Source organism: Cetorhinus maximus, chromosome 3 (assembly GCF_964194155.1).
Source record: "Cetorhinus maximus chromosome 3, sCetMax3.hap1.1, whole genome shotgun sequence".
NCBI classification, from domain to species: Eukaryota; Metazoa; Chordata; class Chondrichthyes; order Lamniformes; family Cetorhinidae; genus Cetorhinus; species Cetorhinus maximus.
In genome coordinates this window covers 202,107,454-202,127,639 of record NC_135881.1, presented here as the reverse complement: position 1 = coordinate 202,127,639, position 20,186 = coordinate 202,107,454, and the positions used below count along the sequence as shown (strand labels likewise).

The following is a 20,186-nucleotide window of genomic DNA, read 5'->3' as shown; positions in this document are numbered from 1 at the left end:
ATGATCTTATTAAATCGTGGAGCAGGCTCGAGGGGCTGAATGGTTCACTCCTGCTCCTTGTTTGTATGTTCAAAGCAATTTGCAGTCGACAAAAGTGCTTTTGAATTGTAGTCACTGTTGCAATGTAGGAAATGCAGCAGCCAATTTACACACAGCAAGCTCCCACAAGCAGCAATGTGGTAATGACAGCTAATCTTTTTTTAATATTCATTCATGGTATCAGTGCGTCATTGCCTAGGACTGCATTTATTGCCCATCCCTAGTTGCACTTGAGAAGGTGGTGGTGAACTGCCTTCATGAATCGTGCAGTCCATGTGGTGCAGGTACACCCACAGTGCTGTTAGGGAGGGAGTTCCAGGAACAAAGATTATCCAGAACACCATGGACAACTCACCCACTCTTCTTCAAAATAGCACCATGGGATCTTTTATGTGTACTTAAGAGGGCATACAAGGTCTTTAATATCTCATCTGAACGACAGCACCTTCAACAGTGCAGTACTCCCACACTGCTCTGGAGAGTCAGCCTTAATTTTGAACCCAGGACCTTGTGATTCAGAGTCAAGAGTGCTACCAAGCAATCCACAGCTGACCTCTTTTACACAATTCTTATACAACAGAAAGTATCTGCGTATGTCTGTCACTTTTCTCCTATGTGGTTTCTCTGCATTTCCAATCAGTTGCTATATAATTTCAACAATCAGTTTCATTGCTTTAGTGAGTAAAGCTAATTCCATTTTAATGACAAAGGATGACAAGATTTTTACCATTATTTTTAAAGATAATATTTCACTACACAATTGTTCAGTGGAAAATACAAATTAGAAGCTATGATTGTAACCGCACAATACCAATCCTCTGCCCCCACACATTTCTCCCTGGTTACATATGAACATACGAAAAAGGAAGAGAGAAAATTACCAGCTAGGCCACCAAGCCTCTTCCAATCACATTGATGTTAAGAATTACTGAATAGAGACATACCAAAGCTTTTCATCATTCACTCATCAGGACACTCACAAGGGGAAGACAACAATTTATATTGTATGTGAAGAGAGTGCTGATTGGTTGGCAAGTGGCATTGCCATGGAGAATGCACCACTGTTGGCGACTGACAGTTAACTGCCAAACATTGTTTGAAATTTAAACCAGCTTGACCCTGATTAGTCAAGGCATTGCCCTGAGGAATGAATCAGCGAATGGCTGTCACTTACTTTGTTTAGCTGAAACAGGCGCAATGTATGTTAATATTCATTCTGTCTGCAAAGAACAGGGCCCTGTTTATTAACATGTAGCTTCCAGTATAAGCAAATGCACAATATTGCGAGCCCAAATGACAATCTTAAGCTGGTTGTTAGCATGATTCTTAGCGCATTGGAGGATTATTTAGCAAACGTTGTCCAATCACAGAATCACATTTAATGTTGGACACTGTTTTGAGTTTTGCAAGCACGGGCTGGTTGGGTACGGTCTGTACCCTGCCCATTGCGAACAGTGGCTGGGACATGCTGGTTGATACGATCTGCCAGTCTTTGAACTATACAGCCTACACACCTGGCATCACATTGGCACTGAAATTCATATACCACATTACTCATTTGTGAGATCGGCAGAATGTCTTTTTGGCTTGATGGCAGCATCCTGTTAGTGGAGAATACCACTTGTGTTGCTACAGTACAGTAGCAGTGTGAGTCAGCTAGCTCCACCTATCGTTAAGGGAAGCAAGAGTGGAAATTGCAGAGGCACTAGTGACAATCTTCCAGTCATCCTTAGAAACAGGGGTGGTACCAGAGGACTGGAGAATTGTGAATTTTACACCCTTGTTCAAAAAGGGATGCGAGGATAAAGCCAGCAACTACAGACCAGTCAGCCTGCCTTCGAAAGGTAAGGAAACCTCTGAAAACTAGTTTGGGATAAAAATCAATAGTCACTTAGACAAGTGCAGGATAATTAAGGAAAGCCAGCATGGATTCATTTAAGGGAAAATCATGTTTAACTAACTTGGAGTTTTTTGAGAAGGTTGATAAGAGAAACACTATTGATGTGGTGTACATAGATTTTTAAAAGGCATTTGATTCAGTGCCACACAACAGACTTGAACAAAATTCTAGTTCATGGAATAAAAGAGAAAGCAGATACTTGGATAAGAAACTGGCTGAGTGACAGGAAAGAGTCATGATTGATGGTTGTTTTTGAGATTAGAGGAAGGTTTGTAGTGCAGTTGTAGATGATGTGAAGACATTGGAGAGAGTACAGAGGAGATTCACAAGAATAATTCCAGTGATAAAGAACTGTAGCTATGGGGATAGATTGGAGAGGTTGGGTCTGTTTTTCTTGGAGAAAAGGCGGCCAAGGGGAGACTTCATAAGGACATTCAAGATTCTGAGGGGTATGGACAGGGTAAATAGTGAGAAACTGCTCCTGCTCAAGAGATCTAGAACTAGAGGGCACAGATTCAAAATAATTGACAAAAAGGAGTAGAAGTGATGTGAACAATAATTCTTAGCGTGGTTGGAGTCTGGAGCGAACTTCCTAGAGGGTGGTGGAGGCGGGTTCAATTGAGGTATTCAAAAGGGAATTGGGTTGCTACCTGAAAGGTTACGGGTATAAGGCAGGGGAGTGGGACTAAGTAGAATGCTCTTTCAGAGAGCCAGTGCAAACTTAATGGGCCAAATGGCCTCCTGCACTGTAACGATTGTGATTTGTTAGTTAACATGAAATCAAATGCAAACATCTCAGTGATGTGTTGCAATTTAATTTACTACTTTTTTTGTAAATAAAGACAGACACATTTGACTTGCTTCTGGATTCGTCTTGCCAGTTAATCTCCCCCTTCTCTAGTACTTTTACAATTGCTCTATTTGAAGGTGCTGTTAAAAAATGTAACTTTATTAATTTTTAAATGTCACTTCTGCAATGCCTTTTTCAAAAATTAAAAATGACATTCTCATCTTAGCCCAACGTGATTCTGGTATTTTATGCGGCATTTTCACGCTATTTTCTTCCCCTCTCATCCAAGCTACCTCCTCCTCGCCCTCAAATTGATCTGCAGCTTATTTTTCCCGCCTATTCCCACTTGCCTTCTGCTCAATCTGGCCCCCGTATTCTGATGGTCTTTACAAACTAAGCTTACTCCTTCTGTCACACTGAGTGCCAGGAAATACTAGTGGGAGCTGAGGATATCCCAGCACTTTTACAATAAATAACTCATTTAGTCCCTACAGTGGGAATGAGGCAACTGACAGGTGTTCAGTCTTTTAACATCCCCCAACATCACGCTGAATGAGGGCACGCAGCTGCCTCATGACACAAGTGCAAAATTTTCCGAAAATTCTGCAGGCCAAGTACTTACAGCTGTACAATGCCAAAAGGTTACTGCCCTTGAATGATTTCAAACTGTAATTCTTCACGCATGGAGTGGGCATAATGGCTACATCTGTGGAAACCTGCGTTCAAAAGGCTTGATGAAACTTAACACTTTCAGTGTAAAACCAGAAAGCAAAGGCAAATTGCATCCTTGGAAACGCTACTCACAGTTTGTCATTTTGCTGCTTTTGACTCCCTGTTCAGTACATCAGCAAAAAGGAAAATGTGATTTAATATACCTGTGTAACAATCAGGTAGGATAACTTTGAAACAGCAGTACTGATGCACTAAAATAATGCATTAGTTTTCATTAAGCATGCTGTGAATTGCGAGTTTTGCATGTTTCCCCAGTTGAACATTAAAAATCAATGAAAACTCCATCTTTCAAAATATTCTGCATTGAAAAATAGATGCAATGGTCCTTCAGTACCACAAGTTAGAGTGCACCATTATAAGTCGTTAAACTTCCACCATTCTTGCTGCTTTTAAATTAAGTTGTTATGAAAGTAATCTATTTAAATCACAGAACAGTCATGATTGTGATTCCAACTCTAGTCTGCAGAAAGATGTCAGGCTTGCTTCATTTGTGAAAATAAAGACTGACCTTTGCCAGCTACAACAATAATCAAGAGGGCAGTAATGAGTCAATCACATTGGTATGAGTCTAAAATAACAAATGAGGGCAGACCAGATACGGACAGCAGGTTTGCAAGCACTGGGGTGACAGATGAACAGGATTTGGTATGGGTCTAGATTGTAGGCAGCAGAGTGATAGATGCGCTCAAATTTATAGAGGATTCAAGTAGAGAGGCCTGCCTGGAGGATACTGAATTAGACACATCTGCATGGATTACTTCTAGGTACGGAGGTTCATTAATATAAAATGGGTTTGAACTGCAATACATGAATTTACAATTTAATAGCCTGAATTTTGAGGTCAATAGATGAGCAATGGCATTCACTGGTGGTCTTATTGTGGGCTGCCCACAAATTTAACAATCTGCCTGGCATGGATTAACCTTTCCCAACATTTGTTTGAATCTGGCACCAAATCAAAGGGATCTCCAGGCATCCATCAACAGTGATGTCATTATGTAAGGTAAGCAGCCAATCGTATTGAAGAAATTCTCAGTCAGCAAACCAGGAAATCCTTAATGCTTTATACATTTTAGAGCGAAATAAAGATTGGGGCACATACATTAAAATGGAATATCAAATACATTCTTAAAAAATAAAAAAACTAGATTTTTTTTATCATAATGACATTGCACCAATAGAAAACTAGCTTCTCTGGGCCAGAGAGATTGTTCAGCAGTAGTTATGGCTTGGTATACCATTCAAAACCCAATTATATCTCATGAACAAAGTACATTCTTTGGGGGGTGAGGGCGGGTTTATAGCGACATTGCAGCGTAAAAGAGGAAGTTCCCATCAGTTCAATGATTTCTAATTGATTGCCGTCTGTGGGGACTTCAACAACGCGTGAAATCAATGACAGCAACTTCTGAATTTCTGAACTTAACTGCGCATATGCGGATTCCAAAAGTTGTCAGTTTCTGAAGAGTAATGACGGCGAATGCTGACAGTTTCATTGCCATTACTACTGCAAAATCTGGGCTATTATATTCAACCGATCTTCGAGTAACTTGAAACATAATCAATACACATAAAAACCGCAGATGCAGCATGTCCTGTACTGGATGATGAAAAATAGTCCAGGAATGATGCAGCATTCATGCAATATACCTTCAGATCCTATATAAAAGGCTTAAAATTATTCAGAACTGCTTCAAGGCAGCTAATAAAAATTCTGCCCCTCACATAATGAAGGACAGTAGGAACACATATCCAGACTTTATTCAGTGCCTAGCGATTAGAAGAGTCTCTGATAATTTAACTTATATAGAACAAGTGGACAACTAAGTGCGTGTGGGCATGAGTAAACCACTTGCGACAATATAGAATCTTAAATGGTTGCAAAATTTAAACCCAAGTAAAGAAAGGTCAAAGCAGATGGCATTGCTGAAGCAGTATAGAATTCAGAAACAAAAACTCCCAACTTTTGCCGACAAGCTCCTCTTCAAAGCACACACTGCATTTAATTTTCTTTACACTGCGCTACTGCAATGAAAACAAGTCATCTTCTGTTTACCATGGAATTCCATCATGTTGTGTCATGTAACATGCTTAGATGGTGTTTGCCTTGTACACGAACTATTAGCGGCAATCAAAGGTGTTCAGTGTTTTCACAGAATTAATGTGCTGTCTAACGATAGGGATGACAGATTTTGACGGTAATGTTGCTATGCATGATATAGTTTGAAAATTGCACAGTGCAGATGAAGCCAACTGGAGTTTCAATAGTTTTGCCCTTTAGAGATTAGTTAATGCAGCAAAAAAAAACACCCAGAGGTTGAGCCAGAGATTTCCCTGGTGCTTGATATTATCCCACACAGAATAGTAGACAGTAAATCCCTGTTATACTGCAATAATTTTAAAATATTTTAAACTACTCAGACCGAAACACTTGGGAGGTTATTATTTTCTACAAATATTTTAATTGGCATATATTTTGTCAAGGGCTTCCCCGCCCTGATATCTGTATTTAAAAGAGTGCTCTTCCAAGATGTTATGTAATCGAATTGGATAAAGTGGCAAAGTCTGCAGTCCACAATTGGGATACACAGAGTAAAATCTTCACAGTTTTGTAGCAGAACATTTTCCTTCTTTCAGAACATTGTCAAATTAGCCCAGTCCACGCTCAAAGCTTGGGCCACAAAAAAAAAAATTCTAAGTATTCTTTTTTTTAAACCATCGCTGCATTTTCAATTCATGGTTAACGCTTCACCCCGTGAACGGCATTTTATTTCTGTTCTTCAAATCTCACCCAGCAGACCAATACATGGAAATAAACAAGTGTCTGGGTGAAATAAACTTGACGCAGGATGTGAGAGATATCAGCAGCTGCCAACAGAACACCTTGAAAGTGCCAAACGTTAGGAGACAACAATAGAGGGCGCAGTGAACTGGAACACTGTGTCATCAAACAGATCTTCTGGTAGCTCTTCATCTCCGTCAGCAAAGTAAGTTGGGAATGGTGGATTCTTATTGTCTTCCTGATGAGTGGGCAGTGTGGTGTCACTGACCTGGTAGAAAATGGGAAAGAGCATAAGGCACTGTGAAAAAAAACAAAAGCACTGTCAACTTTAAATCAGTCAGTATGATTTAATGTGTAACCACCTCTGATAAAGAATGCACATCATTCCAAGCCAATAATAAAACAAATTCTTGGGGAAAATTCCTAATTTGGCGAAGCCTGTTCTATTTTTCCGCTGTAACAGAACAATTTGATCTTTCTCATCTTTAGAGCCAGATGCAGAGCACGTACACTACCCCTGGCAAATCCTGTAGTGAATTGACCAGAACAGTTGATAACATGAAATATAACCCTGGGGTCAGACAGAAGGTCACTGACTTATAATGTGAACCCCAACTACCAACCTCTCTCCACAGATGATGCCTGGCCAGCGGAATGCTTCCAGCATTTTGTGTTTCTATTTATTAAGCATCTGTAGCATTTCGTTTTATTGTGTGGGCAACCATTACAAATGCTGACAAACTCCTCTAGCCCCATTGCAAATACAGACTCGATCCTGGGGTATCCGAAAACAACATTTGCATTATTATATAGCGCCTTTCACAACCTCGGAGTTCCAAAGCGCTTTACAGTCAATGAAGTACTTTTGAAGTGCAGTCACTGTTGTAATACAGGAAACGTGGCAGCCAATTTGCGCACAGCAAGTTTCCACACAGAGCAACGCGATAATGACAGATAACCTGTTTTTGCAATGTTGATTGAGGGATTAATATTGGCCAGGGCACCAGAGATAATCCCTACTCTCCTTTGAGCTCAGAACTCAATTTATATTTAAACATGCAAACTTCAGAATGTCTAAATTTTAGTGCATACTCCAACATCCAAACAAAGCTCTCACTATTCCAGAAAATAGGTTTCGTTAGACCAACTCCACCTTTGATGCCTTTCTATTAACCCCACTCTCGCCAAAACCACCCGTTACTCCAGGGGCCCCCTCCTTTAAAACCCATCTCTGTGACAAAGCTTTTGATCATTGCTCCTAGTGCCGCCTCCTTTAGCAAGGCATTTTATTTTTTGACAACAAATATGAAGATCCCCCCCACCCCCCCAACCCAGTAAACCAGACTTTGAAAACCTATGCCCTGAAAGAACCATGGGTGGTAATTTTAAAATGTAACTTGGTGCCTGAAGCCAACCATCGCTTTCAAGTCCCAGGTTAATTATAGCAGGACAATTCCATGGAATGTGTGCAAACCTCTGTAGGCTCTCACCCTTTTATCCACTGGCCTGTTGCATTCCAATTTCTTATTATAAAAACTGTAAATCCATAATCAAGCAGTGTTCAGGATTATGTACACAAGCCTAGCTTTAAAACAAAACATTTCCTTTGTCTGAGAGGTTTCTCTCATTATTAACCATCCCCTCCATTTCCCTTTGCACTGGTCTACAAGTACAATCATTGCTGAAAGAGGAACAAAAAGGGTAATCTGTTCATTGACAAATGCTAATACTTGGGGAGGTGATGTCATAGTGATATTGTCACTGGACTAATAATCCAGAGACCCAGGGTATTGCTCTGGGGACCCGGGGTTCAAATCCCACCACGGCAGATAGTGGAATTTGAATTCAATAAAAATCTGGAATTAGAAATCCATTGTTGTAGAAACCCATTTGGCCTTTAGGAAATCTGCTGTCCTTACCTACATGTGACTCCAGTTGACTCTTAAATGGGCAATAAATGTTGGCCTAGCCAGCCAGTGACGCCCACATCCAATGGATTAAAATTGAACTGTTGGCCGATAACGCACAATGGCTTTCTCTTGGCCTTGTTAGCTTGGAAAGTTCAGTGGTGTTCTAGTATGGTATGTTACTCCTACATTTCCCCTTTCATTCTTGAAGATGGAAGAGTAAACTGCCAAGAGAAATGAGCTGCAGAGAATGGAATGGTAAGTTAAACTGATTTTTCTTGTCAGGTATCCAGATGCATCAGGAATGGGTTATGAGTTAACTCTGGGTTAGGGGTCCATCAACCTACATGCATTAATTTATAGTGGCAAAACTAAGCATAGATGATGGGATGAATTTGACCTTTCACTTTGCAGAATGGGCAAACCATCTGGTGCTTAACACTGTGATGTAAGGGTAGTGGGTTGTATTCTTGTTGCATTGTCCTGGTCATGACAAGCGCAAGGTTCTAAGTTTCAGGTCATAAGGGATGTGGGAATGCTTATGGAAGCTTTTTGGTTTGCTGAGGACAGAGACTTGGGAGCCAGCTCACATGATATCACACCCAACTCCTTTGCTTATCATCAATAAAATCATTGTGGGAAGTCAGAAATGCAAAGCACAGAATATCTGGCAAATAAGCAAAACGGCAACTCTGCCTGACAGACTCAGCAGTCTAAAAGTGAATGCCCAATTTGTGATTATCCCATTGCATTGGGACATTTTCTATGTTAAAAGGCCTACATCATTGCAAGTTATTTTCTGTAAAAATATACATTCCCAAAAAAAAGATCAAAATCAAAATTTTAAGATATTAATTGTAAATTAACTTGTTAAAATAAACTTGCACCAGTTAATAAATCTAAATATAACAGGATATTGTTGTAACCAAAAAGTAGCATATTTCCAAATCTGTTTAGTATTGGGACGATATACATAACGGACACTGGGAAACAACTTCAACCACTTACCTTCCTATTTTATAATGATTAATGTACTAAACGTTTTGTTTGCTTTTAAAAAAAAACAAACAGCTAGCTCAAATTTCATTTATTCTACTGTAGTGAAGGATAGTTCTACGGTTCAGTGAACAAGTGATTCAAACAAATGATTCATATTCCGCATTTTTCATTTAACAGGCAAGACTTTGTGCAGCAGTCTGTAATAACAAATAAATTCATCCGAAGAGTTCAGTTATCAACTCATCCAATAAAGCAGAACAAATGAACCTTGAAAGTGGGCAGCACTTTTATCTGGACACATGGTGCTAAACAGGTATTGATCCTTCAGATTTGTGGAGTACTGTCAGTGCTTCTAGGTCACAAATTATATATATTTTTGAGTTAAGGATACAAATTGTTTTAATTTTGCCAGTGTCCTTGGCCCCCCACCCAACTCATGCACTATTTGGAACTGATAAGATGGAAGACAACCTGCTTCAAGGCCACCAATAATGCAACGTTATTGGCCACTGGCAGACACAAAGCTGGAATCTGGGGATGAATTTCATCTCCCCACTTGATTACCAGCATTGAGAGCAGCAATTCAAACCTGCATCGTCCACTATTAACTTTCCAATAATCGCAAAGATTTTACCTTAAATTCACTTCATTTTGTCTCACCCTCTCCACTGGGAGAAGGCACAAACACACCAGGATTATTCAAAATCACAGTGCGCCTGAATGCCTTTTTTTTAAAAAAAAAACCAACAGTACTGGTCTTATAATAATCAGAAAAGCAAATGTGAGCCTTCGATCACAATTTCAGGCGGATGGTGACCATAAATTTCACTCAAGATGGAGAACGAGTTTCACTCTAGAAAAAAAGTCAGCATGCAGGGCAACTGTATCCAAATGTTGGCGTGAATCCAGTGGTGAAATTAAGGGCTGTTGCAGAAGTCTGGCAGCATTGCCAATTAAACCTCAATCAAAGCATAAAACCTTGTGCAGGAATGTGCTCCCCTCTGATCAAGATAGAGAAAAAAGAACGTTGTGATAAGAGTCATCTGCTGGGGGTAGGTTTAATTAACATTTTATCCATTTATTCTTGGGTGGCGTAAAAATTAACCGGGCCGGTTTAATCATTAAACGGCATCTGTATCTGAGATACAGAAGGGAGGAGTTCTAGTGATAACAAGTATAGAAAATACTGGGAAACGCGCACTGGGTAAGTCAGCATGTGTGGAGAGAATGGAAAGTTAATATTTTGGGTGTAATGCTTCGTCACCTGCAAGATTAATGCCTGTTCTCTTCAGAAATACTCCCGGGATCTGCGGTGTGAAACCAGCATTATTGATTAATTCCAGGTTTTTAAAGAATTTGTGGGGCCTCTTTTTGCCTTTATTTGAGGTTCTAGTGATCACATGAATGTGAAACAGTAGCGCACCGATCGCAACGTCGACACAAGCTTAATTAAAGTCAATGTGGTGTTATGGTCACACGGCAACAAAGAACATCTGGTTTGGCATTCAGCTCGAGGCCAGTGCTGCGTTCTGATGATAGAAGACCAAAGCTTAAACATAGATTCAGTTTGTGAAACAGACCAAAAAGTTCTTGGTCCACAGCAGAGTAGTTAATATGTCGAGTACAACTTTTCGCATGCATCAAATGTTCAGACCTAGTTTATCCAAATGTCACCTTAGGGAGTTGAAATGGACAGCGTCGCTCCGGAAAGAGTAGATAAGCACTTCAAGCAGAGGAAGATACAGGGCAAGGTGGAAATAGCAGGGCAATGGAATTAGCATAAGCACAATAGGTCAAAAGGCTTCTGTGCAAGTAAACATATTTGGTCAGGGTTCTGAGGGGAAAATGAAAGTCTGGTTTTAAAGAATTCCTAAGATGTCACATTTTGTCATTCAATGTCACCTACCCATAATCAGAGTTGAGTTTTAGCATAGAAGACTGTTCATTTCATCCACATTTTACTACTAAAGGTACATTTATTGTCAGGGCTGCAGGCTTGTTTTGATCAACTACCATCAAATTTGTAGCTTCCCATATTTAATTAAAAGTAACTCCAACAAAATCCTTAATTCACTCAATGGCTTGCTTTTCTTGCATCTTATTTCTTTATCACTTTGCTGCCTCCTGTTGTCCAGGTTTTTTATCACTCTCCATAGTTCTGTCCTTCATTCACCTCTTTCCCTTCTTTGTGGCTGTATCCCAATTTAACATGTTTAATCTCATATCATGTTACTTATGTCTATATGCACCATGTTCCAAATATTAAATCAATAGAACTATACCATCCAAATTTAGAGTTCACTTTCTCTTATTAATGAACTTTTAGGTTTGATAGCACATGAACAAAAATCATAGCGGCAGAGAAAATTGAGCTATCAAGTGAAAAGTCGTTACTTAATTTTGCGGGGCTTTTGTGTCGGGGGGGCGGGGGGCGTGGGGGGTGTGCTGGCTAACATTTGCCTGGCAACAATAACTGGCCCTCAGTGGGAATTCTAATTGCTTTTAACTGTCCTCATTTTCAGCCACTACCTGTAATACTTATTAGTATTTTAGTTATTGTTTAATGATCAGTTAGCAAGATAGACGATATACAAAAGTACTGGCTAGGAAGGATCTTTATAATAATACACAAACACTAAAATGGAATGTTTAACTCACTCAGCACAAACTATTGATTCAAACTATTTCTCTGCTTCATGAAAGAAAATATAATTGGAACTCATGGCAGAGCCAAACTGTCCATAATGCTAATGTCCAGCAGAGAAAGTGGAGAACAAAGGCAATAATAAGGGAAAAATTGAGCACAGTAGCCTAAATCGATGAACAGCTAATTTTCTCTGACTAATGCTATTCACCCAGAAGCCTGCAAATAATGGACTTCTTGTAATGCAGATGGCAACTCTGAAAAGCATCTGTTCAAGTTTAGAGAAATGGGTGGCGAAGACTGGTGCAACAAATTAATTACTGACTCAGAAAAATGTAATTAATGAAGCTAAAGGAACTTTTGGGATAAAATGGCACAGTGAATACAGGAAAGTGCAATATTTTACAATTTCATGCAAGATACAATCTCTGGAGGTTGTGAGAGTTCATTAACAGAAAAATGAATCTCAGAATGGTTATACTGCTAGAGGTGGCCATTCCGCCTGTCATGTACGTGCTGGCCCTCTGCAAGAACATTCACTTAGTGCCATTCCCCTGGTTTTTCCCCCTTTTAGATAATGATCCAGCTCCCTTCTGAATGCCTCGATTGACCCTGCTTCCACCACACTCTCAGGCAGTGCACATTCCAGATCCTAACCGCTCACTGTGTGAAGAAGTTTTCCCTCATACTGTCATTGCTTCTTTTGCCAATTACTTTAAATCTGCCCTCTGGCTCTTGGCCTTTCCACCAATGGGAATAGTTTCTCCCTATCTACTTTGTCCAGACCCCTTATGATTTTGAATACCGCTACCAAAGCCCTCAATGTAAATCATTTAATTTATACTTGGCCCCTAGATGTTGTAATCTGAATACGTGTCTTGGACACCTGCGACTTGCATTTCATTTCCCAATGTCTTACCATCCATCTGTGGCAGTATAGATCAAGTTCACGACCCAGGTTACAAAGTGTGATATCTGGCACTAGCTGATGTGTAGTATAAAGTCTCACACACCTGTCGATCTTTTCTTTAGAAAACCTTTAAAATGGTTATTTCCAGATCAGTACAACTAATTGAAAACATACAGGGCCCCACCAGTATTCTACTCCTTGCATATTTATTAATGGTTAAGTAGTTACTGCCTTAATCAAATGCACTAGCAGAAAATAGCAATGCAACACCACTACTACAGCTTTACTCCCATTTTGTAAACCAGAGAGATTTCTACACAACCTGCCTGAAACACAGTCCTAGGCTTCAACCTCTATATATTAGTTCCCCCACTAAGGAAGAGAGATAAGGACATGAGACAGTGACATAATGTTACTAGTACTAGTAACCTATGGGTTCAAATCCCACCACAACAGCGAGAAGAATTCAAATTCAATTAATATCGGAAATTGAAAGCTACTCTCAGTAATTGTGACCATGAAACTATCATTGATTGTCGTAAAAACCCACCTAGTTCTCTAATGTCCTTCAGGGAAAGAAATCTGCTGTCCTTCCTACACGTGACTCCAGACCCACAGCAATGTGGTTGGGCTCTTAACTGCCCTCTGACATGGCCTGCCAAGCCACTCAGTACAAGGGCAATTAGGGATAGGCAACAAATGCTGGCTTTGCCAGCAATGCCCACATCACATTAAAAGAAAAAAAAAGGTACCAACAGGCACACACCACCTGTTGAATGAGCACTCTACACTCTCAAGGCTCCTTATCTGAAAATTCCAACTCCAAAGGGTCCAGGTTCCAATGCAATACTCCATACATTGAGTTATTGACCTTGGCTATCCTAATGAGAGGAGATGCAGGGGAGAACACAGAGAGGGAAGTTAAATCAGAAGTCCTGTCACGTTTGTCCATTCCCCAGTACTTTCTAATCAATGTTTTCAGAGATTTAAACAGTAAGCGCCTGTGAGTTCTCTCAGGACGGGGATGGGGATTGGAGGATAAAATCACTACAGTGCAGGAGGAGGCCATTCGGCCCATCGTGTCTGCACCAGCTCTCCGAATGAGCATTATGACTCAATGCCATTGATAGGAAGATCAAAAAAAGACAGGAGAAGACAAAATACCAAGTTAAATGATCTGAAGGCTAAGAGCATTCATGGAACAACTCAAATTGACCCAATATTGCAGAATTCCATGATGAGGTATTGGTCAATTGTATTATTAGTATTCATTTATGATTTTAGCTACTAAATCAACCACTGCCTTGTCCTTAATGGTCATTTTCACCTCTTCAACAATCGTACAACAGAATTAAAATTAAGCACAGTGGAGATCAAATCTCTGTCTCTCTCAAGCCACAGCGCTGACTGTTAGTATCGCCAATTTTCCAGCACCATTCTTAAACATTCAATTTGTATGCTGTAATTTTTGTGAAGCTGCTAATTTAATCTCCAAGCTATTTTTTCTAATAGAATTGACTATCTTATAGGGGACAAATCTTGTAATTCGAGCAAAGTGTTCCAACTTCACTTTTCACAGCTTGTTACAGATCAGCCTTTTGCATCCATGGGTGGCCTAACTTCCAAACACGGCACTGTCAAGACCTCTATTAAATAACATTAAGCATTATGCTTAGTAATTTAATCATCTGTATAAATTTGCTTATTAATGAAGTACATGATGCTTTTGAACACATGGTAGGCACAGCTGCGAGAACCGCATACATAGCAGATTTTTATGATTTTCTATTCCCTTTGAACAGGACACACTTTTAAAACAGGTGATCTTTGGCAACCAGCCTTTATTTCCTAAAAGCAGCAGCTGTCACGATCAAGCAGATTCCACATCAATTCCCATTTATGACTCAAGTTCTTCAGTCTGTCTTGGGACTAGCAAGTGAGAAAACAAAGACACTCAAAGTCATTGAAGTTAGTCAGCAGCAACTGCATGGAAAGAAGGGAGCACACCAAGTTGACTTTAGCTAAAATAATTAGGAACAAATCTATCAGAGCAACAAGCTGGAGATTCTAGGTGGAAACAAAGCAGTGTTTGATACAATTCCTGGATGGGTACCTCAGTGATCAAAGCAATGCTCGCTATATTTGACTTGTTATGTGAGCTTCTGTGCAGAAGTTCAGGTATAGGCACCTTAACGTTTGACTTACTGATGGCAATAAATACCAACGTGTTGCGTTTCTTACATTTCCAAAAACAACTGAACACAGTCCACTGTAAACAATACAAGCGCCGCACATGGTAAGTTGCTCCGCTGTTTTACAATTTTCTAGTCAGTGAAACTTCTTGATCACAAAGCTGGACAAATCCCTCTCCTATATTCAAATCGCCAGGAAGAAGCAGATTTCAAGGTGCAAATTTAAACTTCAGATTTGATTATTAGATGTTATACTGGATTTTGTGGCTTCTTCGTCATTTAACAGTGTCTAGTATATTAAGGCAATGTCCCTGAGAAAGTTAAAAAGTAAATTTCCAGATTTTTTTTTAAGTAACTGGAATTGATAGGCGATCAGCATAAATTTTTTTAAATGACATTTTTGATTTCACTATTCCGAAATGGCACAATCAAGATGAACACCAGCTTAGCAAATGCACCCACTGGAATTAAACCCACTTATTTTGGGGGTTACTTTGAATCACCAGAATAGCCAAACATTAAATTATTGATTTCTCAAATCAAGTGAAGGCCATGATTTATAATTCCAAATATGAAGATTGAAGGGAGGAAAAGTACATCAGGAAACTGTGAAGTCAGGCTTGGGTTTCAAAAGCCTGCAGCTTGTCATCGGAAGGATACTGAAGGTACTGAAGTGTGCCACAGTTTAAAAGTTCTGTGAATAGACAGTTACAGTAGAAACACATTCAAAGTATTTTGATTTCAACACAGCGATATCAGCAAAATAAAATAACAGAGGAAGGAGGATGTAGGAAAGTCTATTTGAAGTTTAGCACTAAGGAATATTAAGAAATGTTGCCATGGGGTTAAGATTCATTGCAGAGCTTTATGCTGCATCACTACATGATACACGCAAAGGCTGTAGGTTAAGAGGAAAATGTCTTAACACAAATGGACTTGATGTGGGATAATGACAATGAATGGCTAAACAAAACTCAAGTCATTACGCCACAGGCGGAGGCCATTTGGTCCATCGAGTCTATGCCAGCTCTCTAAAGAGCAATGCAGTCAGTCCTATTCCACCTTCTCTCTCTTCATAGACTTATTAGCTTATTTCCCTCAAGTGCCTATCTAATTCCCTTTTGAAATCATTGATTGTTTCTACTTCTATCACCCTTGCAGGCAGCGAATTCGAGGTTATTACCACTTGCTGCACAAAAAAAGATGTCCTCACATCCCCCCTGCCCAAAAACCTTAAATCCGTGCCCCCTGGTCCTTGTATTATCCGCCAATTGGAACAGCTTTTGTCTATCTTATCTAACCCTGTCAAAACTTGAATGCAGAGATCAGCTCTTTCTTTAACCAGTTCAGATTGAACTGTTGTGAATCTTTGTGCTGCCTGATAATTACTTTGCTAAGTTCTAAAATACAACTGTACTGGTTTCTTGTACAATTTATTCACAACTGAACAGAAGTGAAGCACTTTTGAGTAGAGATAAAAAATTAGTGTACAAAGGTCTGCCCCCCCACAAATGGGATAATAATTGGAAACAGAAAAGAAGGGTCAATTACTATGATAGTGAGGCAGCAACCACATCATTACTACAGACTTGTGGGAGATGGTGATGTAATGGCAATATCACTGGACTAGTAATCCAGAGGCCCAGGCTAATTCCCTGGAGACATGGGCTCAAGTCCCACCACGGCAGCTGGTGGAATGTAAATTCAATTAATAAATCTGGAATATGTATGGAAAATGGGCACTGAGCAAGCAAGGGGTATGTGGAGGAGATGACAAAAAGCTGGGTCAAAGAGATGGGTTTTAAGAGGAGGAAAAGGAGGTGGGAGTGGTGGTGGTTCGGGAAGTGAAACTTAGAGCTGGGAGCGTGCTCCCAATGGTGGGGGAAAGGAGAGAGGGATGTAGGGCTGAATTAGGTTACAATGGTAGGGAGGTGCAAGACCACTGAGGGTTTAAAGACATAGTTTAAATTTGATTTGTTGGGTGGTCAGGAGCTCAGCAAAGACAGATGGGCATATAGGATGGTGCATTTGAAGATAGCACTGGAGGAGCTGACACTTGAGGAGGGAGGAGCTTGGGGAGCATTGGAGTTGACAAGTCAGGAGGTGATAAAGACATGGATCAGAGTTTCACTGGTACATGAACTAACGGACAAGAGGCTGCAATGTTAAAAAGGTGGAAGTAGGTGAAGATAGAATAGAGCTGGAAACTCAGCTCTTGTTTGAACTGGATGCCGTAGCTGCAAAGTAGCCTGAGTTCATGACCAGAGAGGAGCATGAAGTTTGAGATTGACAAAGATGACAATTTTAGTTTTCCCAAGGTTTAGTTGGAGGTCATCCAAGACTGGATGTGGGACAAGCAGTTAGAAAGCACAGAGGTAGTGGATGCGGGTCAGAAGAGATAGTAAAGAGATAGAGTTGGGTGTTATCGGCATTATTGTATAAAGCTTATCTTATGTCTTTGGATGACGCAAACAAGAAGCAGCATCAAGGTCAAGAGGTGGTGGTGAACAAAGATGAATTCTTGGAAGGTTTTGAAAATGAGGGTGAGAGATGGGAAGAGGAGCTAGAGGTGCACTGGCTACTATCAGGTAGACAAGAATGGAGTCAAGCAAGAACAGTCTCTCATTACTGTCACTTATAGCTGACCATAACAATAGTATGATTTGATGCTTCATTGGTGCTCTCCATTTTGCCTTTCTTCAAAAATGCTTCTCGACAGTCAGATTTATAATGCACCGAGGAGGGCAAAAAGCTTTCCAGTGCATGTGGGAGAGAATGGTTGAGAAACAGAGGGGTTCAGGGAGGAAATTGCAGACCTTAGGCCTGTAAAAAGTCTTAAAAATAATCTGTACCTGTAAGGTAGGGAATAGTTACTTCATTAGTTTGTGAGACAGAGATGAACAAGTCATCCCACACCTCTAACAAATTACAATAGCTCTCTTGTTACCAAATCTTTATTGAAATATATCGTAGTTCATAATCTTACCTTCACAAAGCAGTTTTTGTGTCCTGGGACAGATCCATGAACATAAAGGATATTCTCTTTTGTATTCACTCTCCAGACCTATGAATACATAAGTATCTTTCTAATAAACGAATGTGCAGTGGAACTGGGATAAGCAAAAAGACCTTACAGACAGCATACATGTGCAACGAGTAGTCCATCAAGAGGTACAATGGCCAATTCTCCAAGACCACATAGCCAACACCTATTAGCACGCAGGTCAAAAATTTCACGTGCACGCACATGACTTTGGTTTTATTATTTGCCTTGCTACGCCTACCCTATCTCATTTAAGGCTTTTCTTAAAATTCCCATCTAAAATCTTAAAATAAAAAATTGCAATGTACACTTCCCTATACTCTATTAACATCCAGACTGAGCTCATCAAAATTACTTGGTTATCCTCTTATATCAAGGAAATTCAGATATTAATTGGGACCTATTAGGTATAATGGAAGAATTAGCATTTATATAGCACCTATCACAACCTTGGGATGTCCCAAAGTGCTACACAGCCGATAAACTGGTTTGCAGTGTCGTCAATGTTGGAATGTATTAAAACGCAACAGCCAATTTGCAAATAGCCATCCAAACACTGAGCAAAACTATAATTACAGTTGAGTAAGCCAAGTACTACTGTTCACCAGAATATATCAGATACTGTCTAAACGTACAACAGAGACAAACAACCTGTCCCGCAATACAGTTTCTACAAATTGTGGAACAAGCATGGAACCTGCAATAAAATGCATGTGACTGAAGCAAAGAGCAGTCAAGTGTTTTGCCTGAAATTTAAGTAAATGTTACGCTTCATCAAGTGCTGTTGTGGAATTCAAGTCTCGAGAATGAAGATCTGGCAAAGCTCTTGAAATTATCCCATCAACAGCCTTCTCTACAGCATATAATTCAATACTACAAAATGACTCCCAACAGTTTATGGCAGTTTCAATTGTAAAACAAAAAGCTCTGAAAAACATTTAGCTCCTTGAAACATGACCATTATCTTGATTCAGTCACATGAAGTAGGTGTACTAGGCATCCCAAGTTTGACAAAAGGATTAAGGCGTATCAATCAAAAAGCAAAAAAAAAATACAGTAATTCTGCTCCTCCTGCACCCCACTCTGGCCCCTGGTTTAATCACAACTGAGCATGCTTGGTAAATCTAACCTTTAGTCCATATGCCGTTCTGTAAATGTTCCCCATTTTTCCAGGCATTTTCTTCCCAGGAAAAACTCTACCAGGGTCCTGCATTCAAGATGACAAGAAATGCCTTGTGACACAATGGATGAAATACAACATTCGAACATATGTTTGAACTTATGGCAGCACATTGTTTTGCTTTGCATGGAGTGATTTGTATTTCGTATCTTTTCAGTGTTAAAAGGTTGTAATCAACTTGCTAATCTCACTAGTCCAAATGTTTGTATTATTTAGATATATTTGTATAAATATGTTATCTATAGAATTCTAATATTCCACAAGCACTTTTATGAGGAAAACAAACTCAATCTTAATTGTAGCTACAAGAAATTCACATTAAATTTAAGATAGAAATTAAAATTCGAGCACAAAAGTACAAAGAAGGTGAGACTGGCATGCAAGGGAGACATCCAAACTCAAGACAATAAACGTTCCATACCCTATGTTTGATCTATGCATTGTACAAAGCAATCAACCAGAAGCTCTGAAACTGGCTGGTTACACTGTTTCACTCTGTAATAAGTTGCAATTTCCGAAATTATGTTTTCAAATGCAAATAAGAGCATTAGAATTGTTGTGAACGCCACTGTAGCTACTGCTGACTAGAAGAACTGCAATGAGTCTGGAGCCAACACCAGCCACCCAAGCGAGCTGAACACAATAGCAAACTGCTTCAGCGTATGCTGTGGCAGAATGGAATAGCTTAAAAGCCTTGAATTGTTGAAGCAGACCATTAATAGGAATTCAATGCATTCGGTCGTGCACAGTAGCGTTGATACACAGTAGTGTTGGAAAAGCTACTTTTATAGATAACAGAATAAATACTTACCCCCCCAGGGCCTGAAGCTCCTGGCCTCCTGTGGGTTTTGGTCTGCCCATGAGTTGCAGGTTGACCTTTAAATCCCCACCTCTTCATAACTCCCTGAAAACCTTTGCCAATTCTGCAAGAGATTCATAGATTTAGAAATATATTTTCAACTTACAATGACAGTTTCAGAGTTGCAAATCGTAATTCATAGGCATTCCCCCAGGGGCTTTCATCAGACTGAAAGACAAAAGTAATCAAAACATAGCACATATGCCATT

At 39.8% G+C, this 20,186-nt stretch overlaps 1 protein-coding gene across 1 annotated transcript in view; it reads right to left on the bottom strand.

Annotated features, from left to right (window-relative positions):
* Positions 1–4,510: 4,510 nt before the first annotated feature.
* Positions 4,511–20,186, bottom strand: part of mrpl3 (mitochondrial ribosomal protein L3) — a 57,919-nt gene continuing 42,243 nt past the window's right edge. Inside the window, exons 7-10 of the mRNA XM_078539629.1 lie at positions 19,930–20,041; positions 19,068–19,145; positions 17,882–17,959; positions 4,511–6,511 (exon numbers count right to left, since the gene is read on the bottom strand). Of these exons, the coding sequence (XP_078395755.1) occupies positions 6,362–6,511; positions 17,882–17,959; positions 19,068–19,145; positions 19,930–20,041 (418 nt within the window). The 3' untranslated portion in view covers positions 4,511–6,361. The remainder of the gene's footprint in view (positions 6,512–17,881; positions 17,960–19,067; positions 19,146–19,929; positions 20,042–20,186) is intronic.